Below are 16,671 nucleotides of genomic sequence, written 5' to 3' on the forward strand. Positions count from 1 at the left end.
ACATGCATTTAATGAATCAACCTTAGCGAAATACAGGCATATTTATTGAAAACAACTGAATGGCCTGTTCTAAATGGAAATGTTACTTTACATATTAAAACAGTCAGGACATTGATGAAAATAATTTACAGGTAAGCCATATATACGAGACAAAAAAGACTGGGAAGCATATGCGGCCTGAGGTCAAATTACAGTTTGTATACATCTGCTCCAGATATCCTCTTTTTTTTAAGTAATATTTGTATTATTAATTATATTTAAAATGTGTAACATTAACATGACTAATTTAAGCGCAGCCTTTGTAATAATATAAAGCCAAATGTAAATGTGTAATAATGCTGAACAATTTAATGGGGAAAAATATTGACCGACTAGTAATTCCACTGTCGACTAGCAGCATCAGAACCGTTTAGTCAACTTGTCTACTAGTCTCGCACATCCCTAGTCAAATCCTTTCACAGTGAAGAGACTAATTTGAAAGGGTGCATTAATGCTTTTCTGGAGGACAGACAAGAAGCCTGGCTTCTATTTCTTCAGGCTTTAGATATAGCACAAGAATAAGGAAGCGCAAGAGGGACAGAGAGAGAGAGAGTTTGAGTAATTTCTTTGAGTTGAATGTGTGAGCAACATGTCTGACATGTTTCAAGTCATTAGCTAATGAGTGTTAATTTTAAGATCTTTTAAGAGAGAGAAGTGAGATTGAAATTGTGATATTCAGTTCATATGGTGTTTGATCTTTCTTTCACAGCGTATCACTATGCTATTTTCAAACAGTTTATTGTACTAGCTGCATAAATGATGTAGCTCCGAATAGGACTGAATGGGGAGGACCAACAGGCAGATAGGTAGACTCATGTACATAGCTTTTCACCTCCACGGCAGTCTACACATTTTCTCTGACACCAGAAACCGCTTTCTTAGTGATTTGTAAAAAAAAGCTTGACAAATTTGGAATACATTCTGTGGGTGGCAAGAATATGCGTAGTTATGATATTTGAATTACCAGTGTTTCCTCTGGTTCAAATGTGACCAAAAAGCTTCAGGTTGAAACTATATTAGAAAATGTTCCCCTATCTTCCTCCACTCTGGCAGGTAGTGCTTCTGTGTGAATCTTTTCCTCTGCTGCCCTTCCCTTTATTTAAAGTCTTCCACCCTTAATCCCCACCCTCCAAAGCCAATGTCAGGCTGCAGCCCTGCTATTGGACACTTTGCACATTACACCCTGCACGATTGGCTGTTCGCTCACTTGCTGAGTCAAGTGTGTGATGGCAAATCTCAGCCCTAAGCCACTGACCCAGAGTCATAATTTCCATATTATAGTCCTAATACTGGGAAGTGCCGAAGATCAAAGCAAGGAAGTTTAAATTAAGTCAGTCTTCTTGAAAAGCCAGTAAGTAACTTGCAGTACAAGACTTATTTGGGGAGTCAATGGTGAAATTAGTATGGATGATTTATATGACATTAAATGTCAAATCAGTTTAAGTTTGCTCAGAGTAAACTAATCTTGGGTCAGTTGTGAAAGGCATTGTGGCTAATGCACAAGTGTGAGGTGGTCTAATGCGCATTGTAGTCTATTCTAAATGTAATGCAGTGGTGCCCTCCTGTGGCCAGGTGTTTTCCTGGGACTTTTACTCAGGTATAGTCCTTGTTCTTCCTAACGAAGCTGCTAATGTACTACTAACCTCCATGTCCTGAAGAATATCACAAATCACATCTTCTCATAACGTCAGTGATGCCGCTAGAGGGTAGGCCAATGTATAAAGTTATGTCAAAGTCTTCCTAGCGAGTCAGTCCACTGTCGACCATCTTTGGAACGCTCTCGGGAAGCTATTTCCAGTCATGCCAGTGCAGCTCATATCTACTTGAATGGGAAAAGACTGAAATCATCAAAACGGATGGTTAAGATTAAGATCAAAGGACATATTTCAAATCAGCAGTAAAATCATCTCCGGTTACACATGTAACCTCGGTTCCCTGAGATGAAGGGAACAAGACATTGCTGTAAGCACTATGGGGAGTGTCCTTCACACGACCTTGCTGAAACCCTTATACAATCACGGCAATCTTCTGATTGGCAATGGTGTCTGAGCCCTGCCCCTTTACGCACGCAGTCAGCCTATATAAGCGGCCGCTCAGTCACAAATTCTTCAGAATTTTCTGACTGAGGGACATGAGTGAGTCACTCGTACTATGAAGCTCTGAGGTAGTAGTGCAGCCAGCTTTCGCAATGTCTTGTTCCCTTCATCTCAGGGAATCGAGGTTACATGTGTAACTGGAGACGTTCCCTTTCAATTCAGTTCACTCTACATTGCTGTAAGCACTATGGAGAACTATATCCCATCATGCCGCACTATGTGACATTACACTCCCAGAGTTATAACACTAAATAGAGATATTCATGAGTTGTCACAGGCCACAGGCCGATGACTTACAAATCATATTAAGTGTATATGAATAGTCCCACGTGATGGACGCCAGATGGAAATTAGTGTAGTCTGAGATCTATATGAACCATATAGATATACACATTATTAACCCTCTCACAACAAGGTTGGTAAAGTAAGTTTTATTTCTTATGGGAGTGCTTATGACTTTTATAGAGGCAGTTCAACAGCATATAATTAGATGGCTGTGTTGATTATAGTCAGTAGCCCACCCATAATAAGGGCTTAGGCTCACCCGTTTGAATGTTAGAAGCGCTTTATACAGAGAGGTCTTATGAGGAGATGGACGCCACGTCCAGGCTATAAAACCTTGGGAACGTGTTTTGTGAGGACCATCCTGCTGCCAAACATATGTCCTGTAAGGACACACCATTTGTCCACGGCCATGAAGAGGCCATGCCTCTGGTTGAATGCACTTTGACACCAATAGGGCAATTCTTGTCCTGTGAATCGTAAGCAAGAGTGATTGCATCAAAGATCCAGTGGGAGACCTTTGTTTGGAGATGGACATTCCTTTTGTGCATCCTCCATAACAAATAAAAAACTGATCCGACAGCCTAAACTGACGGGTGCGCTCAACATATGTATGCAAAGCCCTCATCGGGTATAACATATGCATAGATTGCTCTTCATCTGAATTAAATTGTGGGGGAAAGAAGGCTTGCAAACGAACCACTTGAGCCCTGAAGGGCATTGATAAAACCTTAGGCATATAGCCTTTTCTAGGTTTAATGGTGGCTTTTGACAGATCTGGACCAAACCTCAGGCATGAGCTGTCAGTCGATAGTGCCTGCATGTCACCCATTCATTTAAATGAGGCCAAAGCCAATAGGAGTGTGGTCTTTATGGAAAGCACCCACAGCTCAACAGATTCCAATGGCTCGAACGGGGAATTTGTGAGTGCCTTCTGCATCAGTTTTAAGTCCCAAGTTGGCACCATAGCAGGACGAGGGGGGTTCAAATGCCTTGCTCCACTAAGGAACTTTATGACTAGATTATGTTTGCCTACCAAAGAGCCAGCCTCCAGGGCATGGTATGCTGAGATAGTCGCTACATAAACCTTAAGTGTTGACGGGGTAAGCCGCTCTTGAAGGAATGCCAAAATCTTAGCTATGGGGAAATTCACTGGGTCTTTACCACGTGAAGAGCACCTATTTGCAAACACGTGGCATTTAAGTGCATAAAGGCATCTTGTGGATGGTGCTCTATCCTGTAAAATGGTGTTCATCATCGTCTGAGCCAATTTTGGCTTGTCCGATGTGTGCTGTTCAGGGTCCACACATGTAGGTTCCACAGCTCTGGCTAGGGATGCCAAATCGTGCCTTGTGCTTGAGAGAGAAGGTCTCTCCTCAGTGGTATTTCCAATGGAGGGCCGTCTAGTATTTCTATCATCTCCGGAAACCAGGACTGATTGGGCCATTTTGACGAAATTAACAGAACTGTTTCCATGTCCTCTCAGACTTTGCTGATGACAGAATGAAGGAAGCGCACTGGGGGAAATGCATACTTGTGTTTTGCCGGCCATTTGTGAGCCAGCGCGTCCATGCCCAATGGGGCTCTCCGCAGAGGCGAATAGGTCGACTTCCGCTTTGCAAATTATTTCCCAAATCCTCATCACTGTCTGAGGATGAAGTCTCCATTCCCCTGGTAATGCTCCCTGGCATGACAACAGATATGCTCCGAAATTCAGATGGCCAAGGACATGTGTCGCACGCAATGAGAGGAGATGACACCCGCTCCATTGGAGGAGGTGTTGTGTTATGCTCATTACTTGTGGCGATCGGAGTCCACTTTGGTGATTTATGTACCCCACTATTATTGTGTTGTCCGAACGAATCAGAATGTGGTGATTCACAATGTTGCGATGAAAAGCTCTCAAAGCTAGAAAGACAGCCAGTAGTTCTAGGCGGTTGATGTGCCACACCCGTTTTGCACCTGTCCAGGTGACGAAAGTCGGGCGTCCATCACACACCGTGCCCCAACCTGGGTTGGATGCATCTGTGGTCAGCACTATTCTTCAGATTATTTGACCCAGCAAAACACCCTGTTGGTAGAAGGTCGGCGCTGCCCGTGGTGCTAGAGCAGCCACCGCGATGCGCATGCAACCGAGGCTCCAGGCCTGAGGCTCCTGGTGCGATGTGTTGCTTGAGCCAGTACTGGAAAGGTCTCATGTGTAACAGACCTAATGGTATGACGGCGGATGCTGCCGCAATAAAACCCAGCATTCTCTGAAATGACTTCAGTGGCAATGTTTTCCCCAGTTTGAACTGAGACAGACACCGAAGAATGGTCTGTACGCGTTCGTTTGTGAGGTGCACACGCATGCTCACAGAGTCAAGACACACCCCTAAAAAGGAGATTTACTGGCTTGGGAAAAGTGTGCTTTTCGGCCAGTTGACATTCATACCCAGATTTTTCAGATGTCAAAGCAGCAAGTCTCTGTGTTCACTCAGTAGTGCTTCTGATTGTGCTAGTAATAACCAGTCGTCGAGGTAATTCAAAACATGCACACCATTCATTTTCAATGGGGCGTGTGCCACATCAATACATTTCGTGAATGTGTGGGGAGCCAGAGAAAGACCGAAAGGAAGGACTTTAAATTAATACGCAGTTCCCTCGAACACGAATCTCAAAAACTGTCTGTGACGTGGTGCAACTGGTACATGAAAGTATGCATCCTTCAGATCTATTGACACAAACCATTCCCGAGGACGGATGTGCGATAAGATCTATTTCTAAGTTAACATTTTGAATGGGCGCTTCGCGAGCACGTGGTTCAAGCGTCTCAGATCTAGAATGGGCCGAAGCCTGTCATCTTTCTTCGGAATGAGAAATAATGGCTGTAAACCCCGCTGTGTGTGTCGCAGCCTGGGACAGTCTCTATCAGGTTTTTTGCAAGGAGACTGTGAATCTCTGAAGTGAGGTGGCCGGCATACAAACTGAATCATTATATCCCTGCTTGATTGTTTTTAACATCCAGTCTGACAAGCCCGTGAGGGATCACCACGCATTTGTGCAGCGGGACAGTGGGCTTATTAATTTGCTTACTATAGGAGATAGAGCGCCGCACACCATAGGGAAGTGGTTGAGCATAATGTGTGGGGTGTATGATACGTAAAGAGGAAATGGCCCTTTTTCTGAGAATGTGTGAGTGTCCTGTGTTTGTACAATGGGCACTTTTTCTCTTTTGTGAGAATAATCTTTGTTTGAGTAATACACACAGAAACAACATTTTGAACAATGTCCTGTTCCCGATTAACAGTATTGGGGAAGAGGGGAGAAACACTGTGTGCCTCAAATCGAGCCTTCTTTGGCTCTGGGCCGTGAATAACGGTGAGCTCTGAGCTCCTCTTCACGGGGCTGGGCATGTCATGAACATTTCTGCTGCCTGGCCGGAGTTTTTCCATCTGAGCATTTTTTGCACTGAGACAGCAGGTGCTTACAATTGGGCCACGATTTGCGTGGCTTCACAGACAGTTCAGTAGAAGATTTCGGCTGCGCTGGGGCAGGGAGAGATGGATTCTTTGCCAGACACTGACTGGAATTATATCGGGAGCATGTCGGGAAAGGGGAAGTGCTACTTCTCTTTGGCAGAAAATGTTTCATCGCTTGAGACCGCTTTTGCACCGTGATGAAGCACTGTGAAAAGCCTTCCACGGCATTGCCAAAGAGACCTGTTCTACCGGGGGAAGCTTTGAGTAAATTTTTTCTCTACGCGGTCCACTTTAGTGAGGATTGCAGCACCTCCAACCTGAATGCTTGAAGAGTAAGGCACACGTCAGGTCTTTGTGAGATCCATATGGACCTCAGGGAAGAATGGTGAGCTTCTCCGGACCACAGTCTGTTGACGGCCACAGGTTTACAAAAAAACATTCATCCAGGTGAGACTTTTCTGTTTCTTCTGGAGGGGACCATTCAAAACCCTCAGTGGGGGAAGGGGCACAACATCCTCCGTGGACCACTTGCCTGAAGCTGTGAGTGACACAGCATAATCCCCGTCACCAGAGCCGGTGAACATAATGAGACCGTGCTCATCTCGCACATATTGCACAGGCAAGGACGTTAGATTGGATCGAAGGATTGCAAGGCTTGTGCCGGCATGAGATCCTCCTCTAATTCTTCCAGCTCAACCTCACTGCCCCGCCGTGCCTCCTCATGTGGTCCCTCGGAAGAAGAGGCGGGTGGGAGGGCACAAGAGGCTGGATCTTCCCTCAGAACATGGTCGATCCTAAAGTGCAATTTCCGGAGATTCATGCCCTCACAGTGAGGGCACTCTGTCTCTATGAGAGCTGCTTGTGCGTCGCGTGGCCCAGGCGGCGGGGTGTGCCATTTGCATAGGGAACACTTGCAGAACGACATCTTTAAAAAGATACATATCCCCCAAGTGACTCTTTAGTTAATATTCTATACATTTATATGTAAAGGACACAGTAACTCCAGCCGGAGCGCTGTGGGAAGCAGGAAGGAGTTTCGTATATATATATAAAGGACACAGTAACTCAAGCCAGAGTGCTAGGAGTTTCGCTGAAGCGCCATGTTGATCAACAATGAGTGTCTGAAGCGAAGAATCCGTTTACTGAGAGCGTCTTCGACGCCGATGTGGAGAACTCTTCACTGGAACACACAGGGGAGCGGAAGCGTCTTGGTGCAGGTGCTGAGCACAGGCGACGAGTCGTCTTGTTCGCGTCTTGCTGAGAAGTTCCGTCCGCTGTAAGTGTATATTGATGGCAAAGCAGAAAGGGTTCCAAGACGAAGATGAAGTTCACAGTCTTGAAGGAATAAAATTATAAAGAAATGGTGACTGAGTGCCCGCTTATATAGGCAGACCACATGCCTAAATTGGCAGGGTTCAGACACCACTGCCAATCAGAAGATTGGCATTATTGTATAAGGGTTTCAACAAGGTCGTGTGAAGTACTTAATCGAAAGGGAACTGACAACACTAGTATCATAAATTGTGCTTCTTTACCTCAGATTACGCTAAAAAACGCAATTTTCTCAGCTTGTATACCTAATGCGCATGCGCATTGTCAAGTTGATTGACAGGCGATGTCTGTATCTAATTGGCTCTTTTACCTGTAAGGGGGGGATTCCTTTCAACATCCGTTGACCGTTGGCTACCGTTGGGTGTTCCAATTTCTCCCATTCATTTTAATAGAAGCGGCCCATCTCTGCTAAATAATCTCTGGTAATGTTTAAGAAGTATCATTGGAGTTAGTGTTACTGTTAAGAACTAGATTTGTTCATATTAATGATTAGCTATAGGATCAGTTAGTCATTAGGCTACAGCTTATTAACTGGTGCGGTTTCAATGACTGTTGTATCCTCTTGCATTGGCTATTAAAAGAGGGATTTTGTTATCATTTCCACACTAAAATAATATCAATTATAACAGCTTTAACTGCATCATATGAGGTTGAATTCTGTTTTATAAGATATATATAAACATATAGTATAGTATTAGTCTTAATTCTTGATTAAAATAGTAATTATAATGCAGCTGGATTTGTGGCCTGTCCTTTTGAATCTCCATTTCAGCTGGCTTGCGGAGAAGTTTTCGTCTAAGTCGGAAGGATCGTCGTGGTTCTACAGGAGAGGTCAGTGTTTTTGACCTGAATGAGACGGAGTTCTTGACCTATGAAGAGGTTACACGCTACCAGCAGAGGCCCAATGAGAGACCCCGATTAGTAGTTCTCATTGGTAAGATAATATAAAACATAATTAGAAGAACTGACCTTAAAGTTCAATGTTAATTGAATGTTAGCCTACCTAAACTTAAAACTTAAATGACCTACACTTAAATATACACAAAATGTCAATATATTAAAATGATTAAGAGCTTTAAATATACAAATGAGTAGCTTTGGCACAGCAACATAGCCCACAAAGCATAGCCCTAGCATGTCCAAAACAGATCACACATTTGATTGGTCTGAATCCTTGATTGGTTTCATGTAAATTGGAGGCACAGTGGTTGTCCAAGTCTTAAGCACTTTCAAAGCTAATAGCCTAATCATGTCCTTGTGTCCTATTAAACATCATTAAAATACGATCTGACACATCTGGCACTCAGAACAAGGAAGATAGCTTGTTTACCAAGGGTAGTTCATCTTCTTGACTTGATACTAAATCCTGGAAATATGCTTGTGAACAAAATGATTGTAAAACGAGTTCTTACCAGTGCTAGAAAAAAAAAAAAAAATAGAGCAATATTATTAAGCACTTGGAATATATAATTAAAAACTGGCTAAGAATGCACAATACCTTCCCTTATGAACATAAGCTTCAGTGCTCATTTTATTGCGTCACACATTCTAATGGTAACAGTGACCTCTAGTGGCAACCTTCGAATTTACTTGTAATCTGACTAATTTTGCGAGGTACTTTTTCTTGTCACTCTTGAGGTACTTTCTCTGTCAAGAAATATTCTGGGATCAGTACAAGTTAAGCTCAATCGACATCAAAAAATCATATTATCTTTTTGTGTATCCTGGCGCAGGTTCTCTGGGAGCACGCATCAATGAGCTGAAGCAAAAAGTGATTGCAGAAAATCCCCACCGTTATGCTGTGGCTGTGCCCCGTAAATCGTAAAACTCTTCTGTAATTATTCAAGGTGAAAAATGTTCTGATAAATACACTCTTACAAAAAAAAAAAAAAAAAAAAAAAAAAAAACACCACAAACACATGCATGCATTTAAACTCATTTTTAATTATTATTATTTTTTTTTTTTCAGACTTTAAAAATAATCTATGAACCTTAACAACCAGTTTCTCAATGTTACTCTCTCTCTATTTCTGTCCCTCTGTCCCCCATCACAGACACCACGCGGCCCAAAAAGAGTCATGAAAAGGAGGGAGTGGAGTACCGCTTTGTGTCCAAGCAGGCCTTTGATGCTGATGCACAGAATAACAAGTGAGTGATAGACTGTGGTAATTGTGAAGGCCTATATTTGCCTGCATTGTATACAAACCTTCAGCTACACCAGATTTATTCATTTTTAAATACATACCATCCTATCATTCATTGTTTTTAACAAGTGAATGTAAATGGATCCAGACTATGATGTTATAATGATCAAACCCTGAATATGCACACCACTGAAATATGTATGACCTACTTTAATTTTGTCAATAGATTTATAGAGTATGGAGAGTATAAGGAGAATCTGTATGGAACCAGTATAGAAGCCATTCGTTCTGTTCAAGCCAAGAACAAGATGTGTCTGGTGGATGTACAACCTGAGGTACATTAGAACATTTCTTGCCCAAGGCTTTGCTGACTCTGTACCCTACAGTCAGCACACTCTACACATTATCATTTATATTCACGAGAAAACAGCAAAACTCTGCTCTGGTTAGAAACAAAGAATAACTTATGCACAAATGTCCTACTATTTAACAGATAAAAGCATGATGCGTGACTCAGTTTGGTTATATTTTCACTGTTTTCTGCAACATTCACCATACATAACCAAGCAGTAATTCTCCGTTGTCTTAATCACACATTGATGTGTGCTGACTGGTTTAACCTTTAGGTGGAGCTATTGCCTAATGCAGTAAGCACATCAGTTTTGCAGGACCACATGCAGCAATTTTAACTCCCTCTTATCGACATGGGGGCCAATTGATTTTAAACTTACTCTCTTGCATTTTTAATGGGAGATCTTACTGCAACCATTAAAGATAAAGCTAAAGTTAGATGAGCATGCAGTTACAACCTGAAGTGATTTATATAGCTCAATCTACTGAATACATGATTTTGTAGATGCCCTTAAGAGGTTCATTGCAGCTGGGTTAAAAGTAGATATACTAAATGAGATTATTTCCCAGTGAAACTCAGTTGTTTTTTTTTTGGGGGGGGGGGGGGGGGGGTTAAGCCTCATACCTCATAAAAAGAGAAAGGTAGAGAAAAAGTAAAAGAGAAGGCCTACATTTAGTTTTCTCTAGAGGTGCGTCCCAAACTGCACACTTCTGCACTATTCTATGTCATTTTGTAGTGTAAGTAGTGCAAGTAGTATATTAACACTGAAAATGCAACAAAAAGGAGTGTACTATGAGTACCCAGATGATCAACGTGATCTCATGAGAATTCGTATATATTCTTATGTGAAGTTTGGTTCTAGCAAACGTACATTCTCTTATGTTCGCATAGACACTGAAACATACAATATTGATGTATTGACAGCATCTAAACATCATCATTTCGCGTATTAACACCTATAGAAGCGTATAAATGTTTACGTGTACTGTTTGAATTGATTAATATTGAATAATTAATAGAAATAATCAGTTACATTAATTTATAATCAATGAGATCAGTTAAATGCCATCACATTTATTTAGTGCAGTTGACATAATAATTTGACATGTTAATGGTTTCATTCAGTTTTGTGTGATTTCTGCAGCCCTATACAACGTTTTAAAGGATTATATCACTTCAACCAAGATTAAACTTTAAAATGTTAAAACGTATATAAACTCATAATCATTTAATCATTTATTAAGCATTTAATTTAATTTTTGTATTTTTATTTTTATTTTTTCAGAATATGCCAAAAAAAAAAAAAGTTAATAGCGTAAAACTTTTAACTTTAAAGGCACTTTGACTTTGAAATACAGCAGGGACTCTTATTTTTAAATGTTTGCGCTTCACTGCTTCCAGCTGCTCATTCAGAAATTGTCATATTTCATCAACACTACATCATCATCATCATCAACAGTTGATCATTAGTAATCGCTTGTCATAAATTTCCAATATGGCCTAATGATTGCGAAGCTCTGCAACAGCTGGAAACACTCACAAGCCCCGCGTGCTTGGAGAAAATATAACAGTGCCGCGTTTTCTCTTTGAAGGATGCAGCACATGCATTTATTCAATTAAATCATATTCTTTTGAAGTTTGATAATCACATTAGGTCATATCATGATTCCTGTCTTTCCGCTCCCAAATTTAAGACCTCTTTAAATAAAAATTAAGATTTTGTAGTATCATTTAAGATATTTAAACTTTTTAAGACCTTAAATTTTGGAAAACTGAATTTAAGATTTTTTAAGGATCCGCGGGAACCCTGAATAATAAAATGAACCCATACATTTGTTAGCTTTAATCCAAACCTTTAGACTGCTTTCTGTGAAGAACAGACCCAAATTCAAACCTTTTATTCAACAATCTCTGTCTCCATCCACCGCAGCGCCGTCGCGGCCGCTGGAACCGTCAACCCAATTTGGTTTCGTTTTCAAAATTCAAAAATTGCTGCCTCACGGATTATGACCAGCGGTTTTATTGCAGTGATGTCGAATGCTCATTGGCTCTCAAGTGTCTCGTGACCATTTGCAACATGCCGTATTCCGAGATGTATATGTTTGAATGAGAAATGCCAATGCCGTTATGGAGTGCATCAGGAGAAGATTTACAGCGATTAATCATTTAAATTCTACTCTCTTCCTTACACAATGCTATTGTATGCCGTCAGCATACACAATGCTATAAAAACTCCGCCATGAACACCGCTGCCTCTCTACCGGATGAGCTAAATAATTTTTATGCTCGTTTCGAGGGAAATAACACCGCCCTCGCGGAGAGAGCTCTCACGGCCGAAGCTACAGAGGTTAGTTCACTCTCCGTCTCTGTAGCGGATGTAACCCGATCCTTCCGAAGGGTGAATATCCGCAAAGCCGCGGGTCCAGACGGCATTCCGGGCCGCGTCATCAGAGCGTGCGCGAACCAGCTGGCTGGTGTTTTTACGGACATTTTCAACCTTTCCCTCTCTTTGTCTGTAGTCCCCACGTGCTTTAAAACATCCACCATTGTGCCTGTTCCAAAACAATCAAAAATAACTTGTTTAAATGACTGGCGTCCTGTTGCTCTGACCCCCATCATCAGCAAATGCTTTGAGAGACTAATCAGAGATTACATCTGCTCTGTCTTGCCACTCAATCTTGACCCGCTGCAGTTTGCTTACCGCAACAACCACTCCACTGATGATGCCATTGCATCTACACTACACACTGCTCTCTCCCACCTGGAAAAAAAGAACACTTATGTGAGAATTTTGTTTGTAGACTACAGCTCAGCATTCAACACCATAGTGCCCTCCAAGCTAGATGAGAAACTCCGGGCTCTGGGCTTAAACAGCTCGCTGTGCAGCTGGATCCTGGACTTCCTGTCAAGCAGACGCCAGGTGGTTAGAATAGTCAGCAACATCTCCTCATCACTAACCCTCAACACTGGAGCCCTGCAGGGCTGTGTTCTCAGCCCACTACTGTATTCCCTGTACACACATGACTGTGTGGCAACACATTGCTCCAATGCCATCATTAAGTTTGCTGATGACATGACGGTGGTAGGTCTGATCACTGACAATGATGAAACAGCCTACAGAGAGGAGGTGCACACTCTGACACACTGGTGTTAGGAGCACAACCTCTCCCTCAACGTCAGTAAGACAAAGGAGCTTGTGGTGGACTTCAGAAGAAAAGACAGAGAACACAGTCCCATCACCATCAATGGAGCACCAGTGGAGAGAGTCAGCAGCTTCAAGTTCCTGGGTGTCCACATCACTGAGGAACTCACATGGTCCGTCCACACTGAAGTCGTTGTGAAGAAGGCTCATCAGCGCCTCTTCTTCCTGAGAAGGCTGAGGAAGTTTGGAATGAACCGCCACATCCTCACACGGTTCTACACCTGCACTGTGGAGAGCATCCTGACTGGCTGTATCTCCGCCTGGTAAGGCAATAGCACCGCCCACAACCGCAAAGCACTGCAAAGGGTGGTGCGAACTGCCAAACACATCATCGGAGGTGAGCTTCCCTCCCTCCAGGAAATATATACAAGGCGGTGTGTGAAAAAAGCTCGGAGGATCATCAGAGACTCCAGCCACCCGAGCCATGGGCTGTTCTCACTGCTACCATCAGGTAGGCAGTATCGCAGCATCAGGACCCGCACCAGCCGACTCCATGATAGCTTCTTCCCCCAAGCAATCAGACTTCTGAACTCTTGATCTCCCACGATCAAAATACATCAGCACTGCACTTTATTACTCTTATATCTCACACCGGACTGTCATAAATTATATTACCATTATTATATAATGTCTCTCTTAACAACTGACTATCAACCGACAGCCTGAATGTCAATACAGTACAATACTGTACATTCTATTTATATATATATATATATATATATATATATATATATATATATATATATATATATATATATATATATATATACTTTTTATATATATATTTTAATTTTTAATTTTTATTGAATAATGTGTATCTATATAGTAAAAAAAAACAAAAAAAAAACAAAAACAAAAACAGCATATTGTATACTGTACAGTGTATGTTATTATTTGTATATTGTTGAGTGTAATTATGTGTATAACAGATGTTTAAATTGTGTTGTGTTAATTTGATGTTTTAAGTTGAGTGTAATTATGTGTATAAGATGCTTAATTTGTGTTGTGTTAATTTGATGTTTAAGTTGAGTATAATTATGTATAACAGATGTTTAAATTGTGTTGTGTTAATTTGATGTTATTGTAAATTGGTATATGTCTCATCACTGTCACGACTGCTATGTTGATTGGAACTGCACCCAAGAATTTCACACACCATTGCACTTGTGTATATGGCTGTGTGACAATAAAGTGATTTGATTTGATTGAGCACATCGGATGCCCTTTGGACTACTTTTGTACTGAATTTAGCCATTTTTCGTAATAAATGATTGTGATTAAATGTATCTGCCTGTTATGTGTTTTATATGCTTAATAAATGGTTATGGTTAGGTTCAGGAGTAGGTGTGGGATTAGTGGCTGTAAAATATATATAAATTAATATATTGTAACACAAATTATTGCTACTGCACATTAATCTACTTGTTACATATATTTATATTGTTGAAATGTGGTTATGTTTAGAGGTTGGGGTAGGGTTAATGGATCTAAAATATCTATAAAACAGTAAAAATGTACAAATATATTTATAATCGATTTGTGTATTCAAATATAGTTGTAATGGATTCGTCAATATTTTACCTGTCTAAAGCTGTAAATACATTAAAAAAAAAAATGTTTTAGATGCTTTCATATGTCAATATTGTACGTTTTAGTGTCTATCCAAATATATAAACATGTACATTTAAATGTTACAAATATTAACATACAAATAGCTGCATATATTAATGAGATCAGGCTGGGATGATGCACTTCTTCAACCGTCAAAATGGAGTGTGGAATGTTGGACACTTTAATGCACTCAGTGCTCATGGCTTGCTGTTGCCGTATGTAGCGGAAGGGCCAGAGTTACCTGGCTGCATTGCTGGTCTGACAAAACAATTGTAAATAATGGAGAATTTAGCAACTAGTGAAACTTTAGTGAAGACAGCACCTTACAAATGTGAATTGAATGGGTGGTGAACAATCGGACCAGATGACATTTCAGGAGCCAGTTTATGGCAGAGCCCCTTCCTAACTGTCAAGGCAAAGAAGAGTGGCTCAGTTTTGATTGGATCATGGCAGGACCAACACAAACAAATGCCAAGCACAGCCATCAGATAAGCTGCTTGGACAACTACCAGATACTTCAGAAAGTAAGGCCCCGGACCTTCCAACACATTGGAAAAGACTTCTCATTGGTCCAGGAGTGGTTTCTTAGCAACCTCTCAAACCCCCCATCCTAAGGTTTGCCCTAAGACCAGAGGTGAGAAGGACCATAAAAATTCTTCAAGACCTCTTGAAGCAGCATTAACTTACCATGTGGCAAAAACTGAAGAAAAAAAAAAGAAGCCACAAAGACAAATCTTTACACACAAAGTTTTACTCCTTACATGGACACCAACTGCAACACATCCACTCCATGTTTGTTCACAGAACTGTTTATGTAAATTGCAGTTGTTCAATTAGCACAATAGTTCACACAAACTGAACTATGGTGGTATAAATTAATGCATGCGTAATATTTAATCTTTCAATATCATGTTTGGTCTCTATATCTTCAGAATTTTTTTTGAAGAGGTTTGGAAAAGGAAAAATGCATAGATGAAACTTTAAAGATATTGTTCTAACTATGTACTTTAAAATATGCAAATGTTCCACACAGAGAAGGGAGAGTGAGCCACAATGTATGGGCCCCCTCTGATGTCACCAGCCAATCATAACCTTGAAACAAGAAGCACCAAACCAAAATCTCCTCCTCATCAGGAAGGTATAAAGCATCCTTACAACAGCCACATCTTTGTCCTGAGTGCCTGTCCAGAGGGTCGTTAGCAGGATACACTTCTATAACACTTCTCCATTCTGAGTTCCCGGCTGTTCGAGTTCGGGAGCAATAACAGAATAATAATCAACATTTTGAATCTCTGGCCTGAGGGGTAGGAGATGTAACAGAATACAAACCATCCAACATGCTAAGTCTCCGCTTCACAGAGTGAGATAGGATAAAAGATCACCCAATGTTCTTAGTGTCCATCCGAGAGACAGTAGAAGATCGACCAAGTACCAAGTCTCACTACAAGACACTATTGCAATGCAAGTTCAGAATCCCTATACCAGGGAGATAACTACAGCAACAAGGTTTAGCTCTGGTGAGCAAACCCTCTTCAAGTTTCGTGCATCTGCGTGTTCCAGATGATGAATCTTGCACCAACATAAGGGCTGTATTTCTGCATGTTCCAGATTGCAAGAACCCTCTCGGTGCTTCCAGGAGATCAGCATTCCTCAGCTCCTTCGTGTCCAAGGCTGTTGAAATAGAATCCAGCTCCTTCCCCACTGTAACGTGGCCCTGAGCCCCAGTGGACGATGTCTCTATCACCGAACTCATCAACCGATCAAGGAGAACGTAAATATCACTACTAAACCTATTTCCAGAGACCTTGGCATTATTGTAAACTATTAGTTTATGATTTTCTAATGTTCTTTAGATTACATAACATGTGTATCAAATGTTTTGCAAATAATCTTTGCGTTATTTGTTTCATTAGGAAGATTTTAGAAGGTTTTCACCTTATTATTTAACAGAGAAATAGCAACTTATCTTTCATAAGATAAAAGTCATATTTTGCCATTGCTACATCTGAATCTAACGCGCTAAAGCTAGCTGCAACAAATCAAGTTTCTGAAACATCACTTCCATCAGCTGTTAAATAGTGAATGTTTCTGTGTAGTAAAAAAACTTCAAGTGTTCCATTTGGAACACTACATACTACACTTTGAAAATTCA

General features: G+C 41.1%; 1 protein-coding gene across 6 annotated transcripts in view; it reads left to right on the top strand.

Moving 5' to 3' along the window:
• Positions 1–16,671, top strand: part of LOC127450815 (MAGUK p55 subfamily member 3-like) — a 37,669-nt gene that overhangs the window by 17,944 nt on the left and 3,054 nt on the right. For 2 of the 6 annotated variants that reach the window (XM_051715196.1, XM_051715197.1), the window contains 4 exons: positions 7,983–8,144; positions 8,944–9,024; positions 9,265–9,358; positions 9,581–9,689. In XM_051715196.1, the coding sequence (XP_051571156.1) occupies positions 7,983–8,144; positions 8,944–9,024; positions 9,265–9,358; positions 9,581–9,689 (446 nt within the window). Of the gene's footprint in view, positions 1–7,982; positions 8,145–8,943; positions 9,025–9,264; positions 9,359–9,580; positions 9,690–12,507; positions 12,604–15,552; positions 16,291–16,671 lie in introns of those variants that run through there. The other 4 variants (XR_007899034.1, XR_007899033.1, XM_051715199.1 and 1 more) reach the window with 4 other exon arrangements.

This window comes from Myxocyprinus asiaticus, chromosome 13 (genome assembly GCF_019703515.2).
Source record: "Myxocyprinus asiaticus isolate MX2 ecotype Aquarium Trade chromosome 13, UBuf_Myxa_2, whole genome shotgun sequence".
NCBI classification, from domain to species: Eukaryota; Metazoa; Chordata; class Actinopteri; order Cypriniformes; family Catostomidae; genus Myxocyprinus; species Myxocyprinus asiaticus.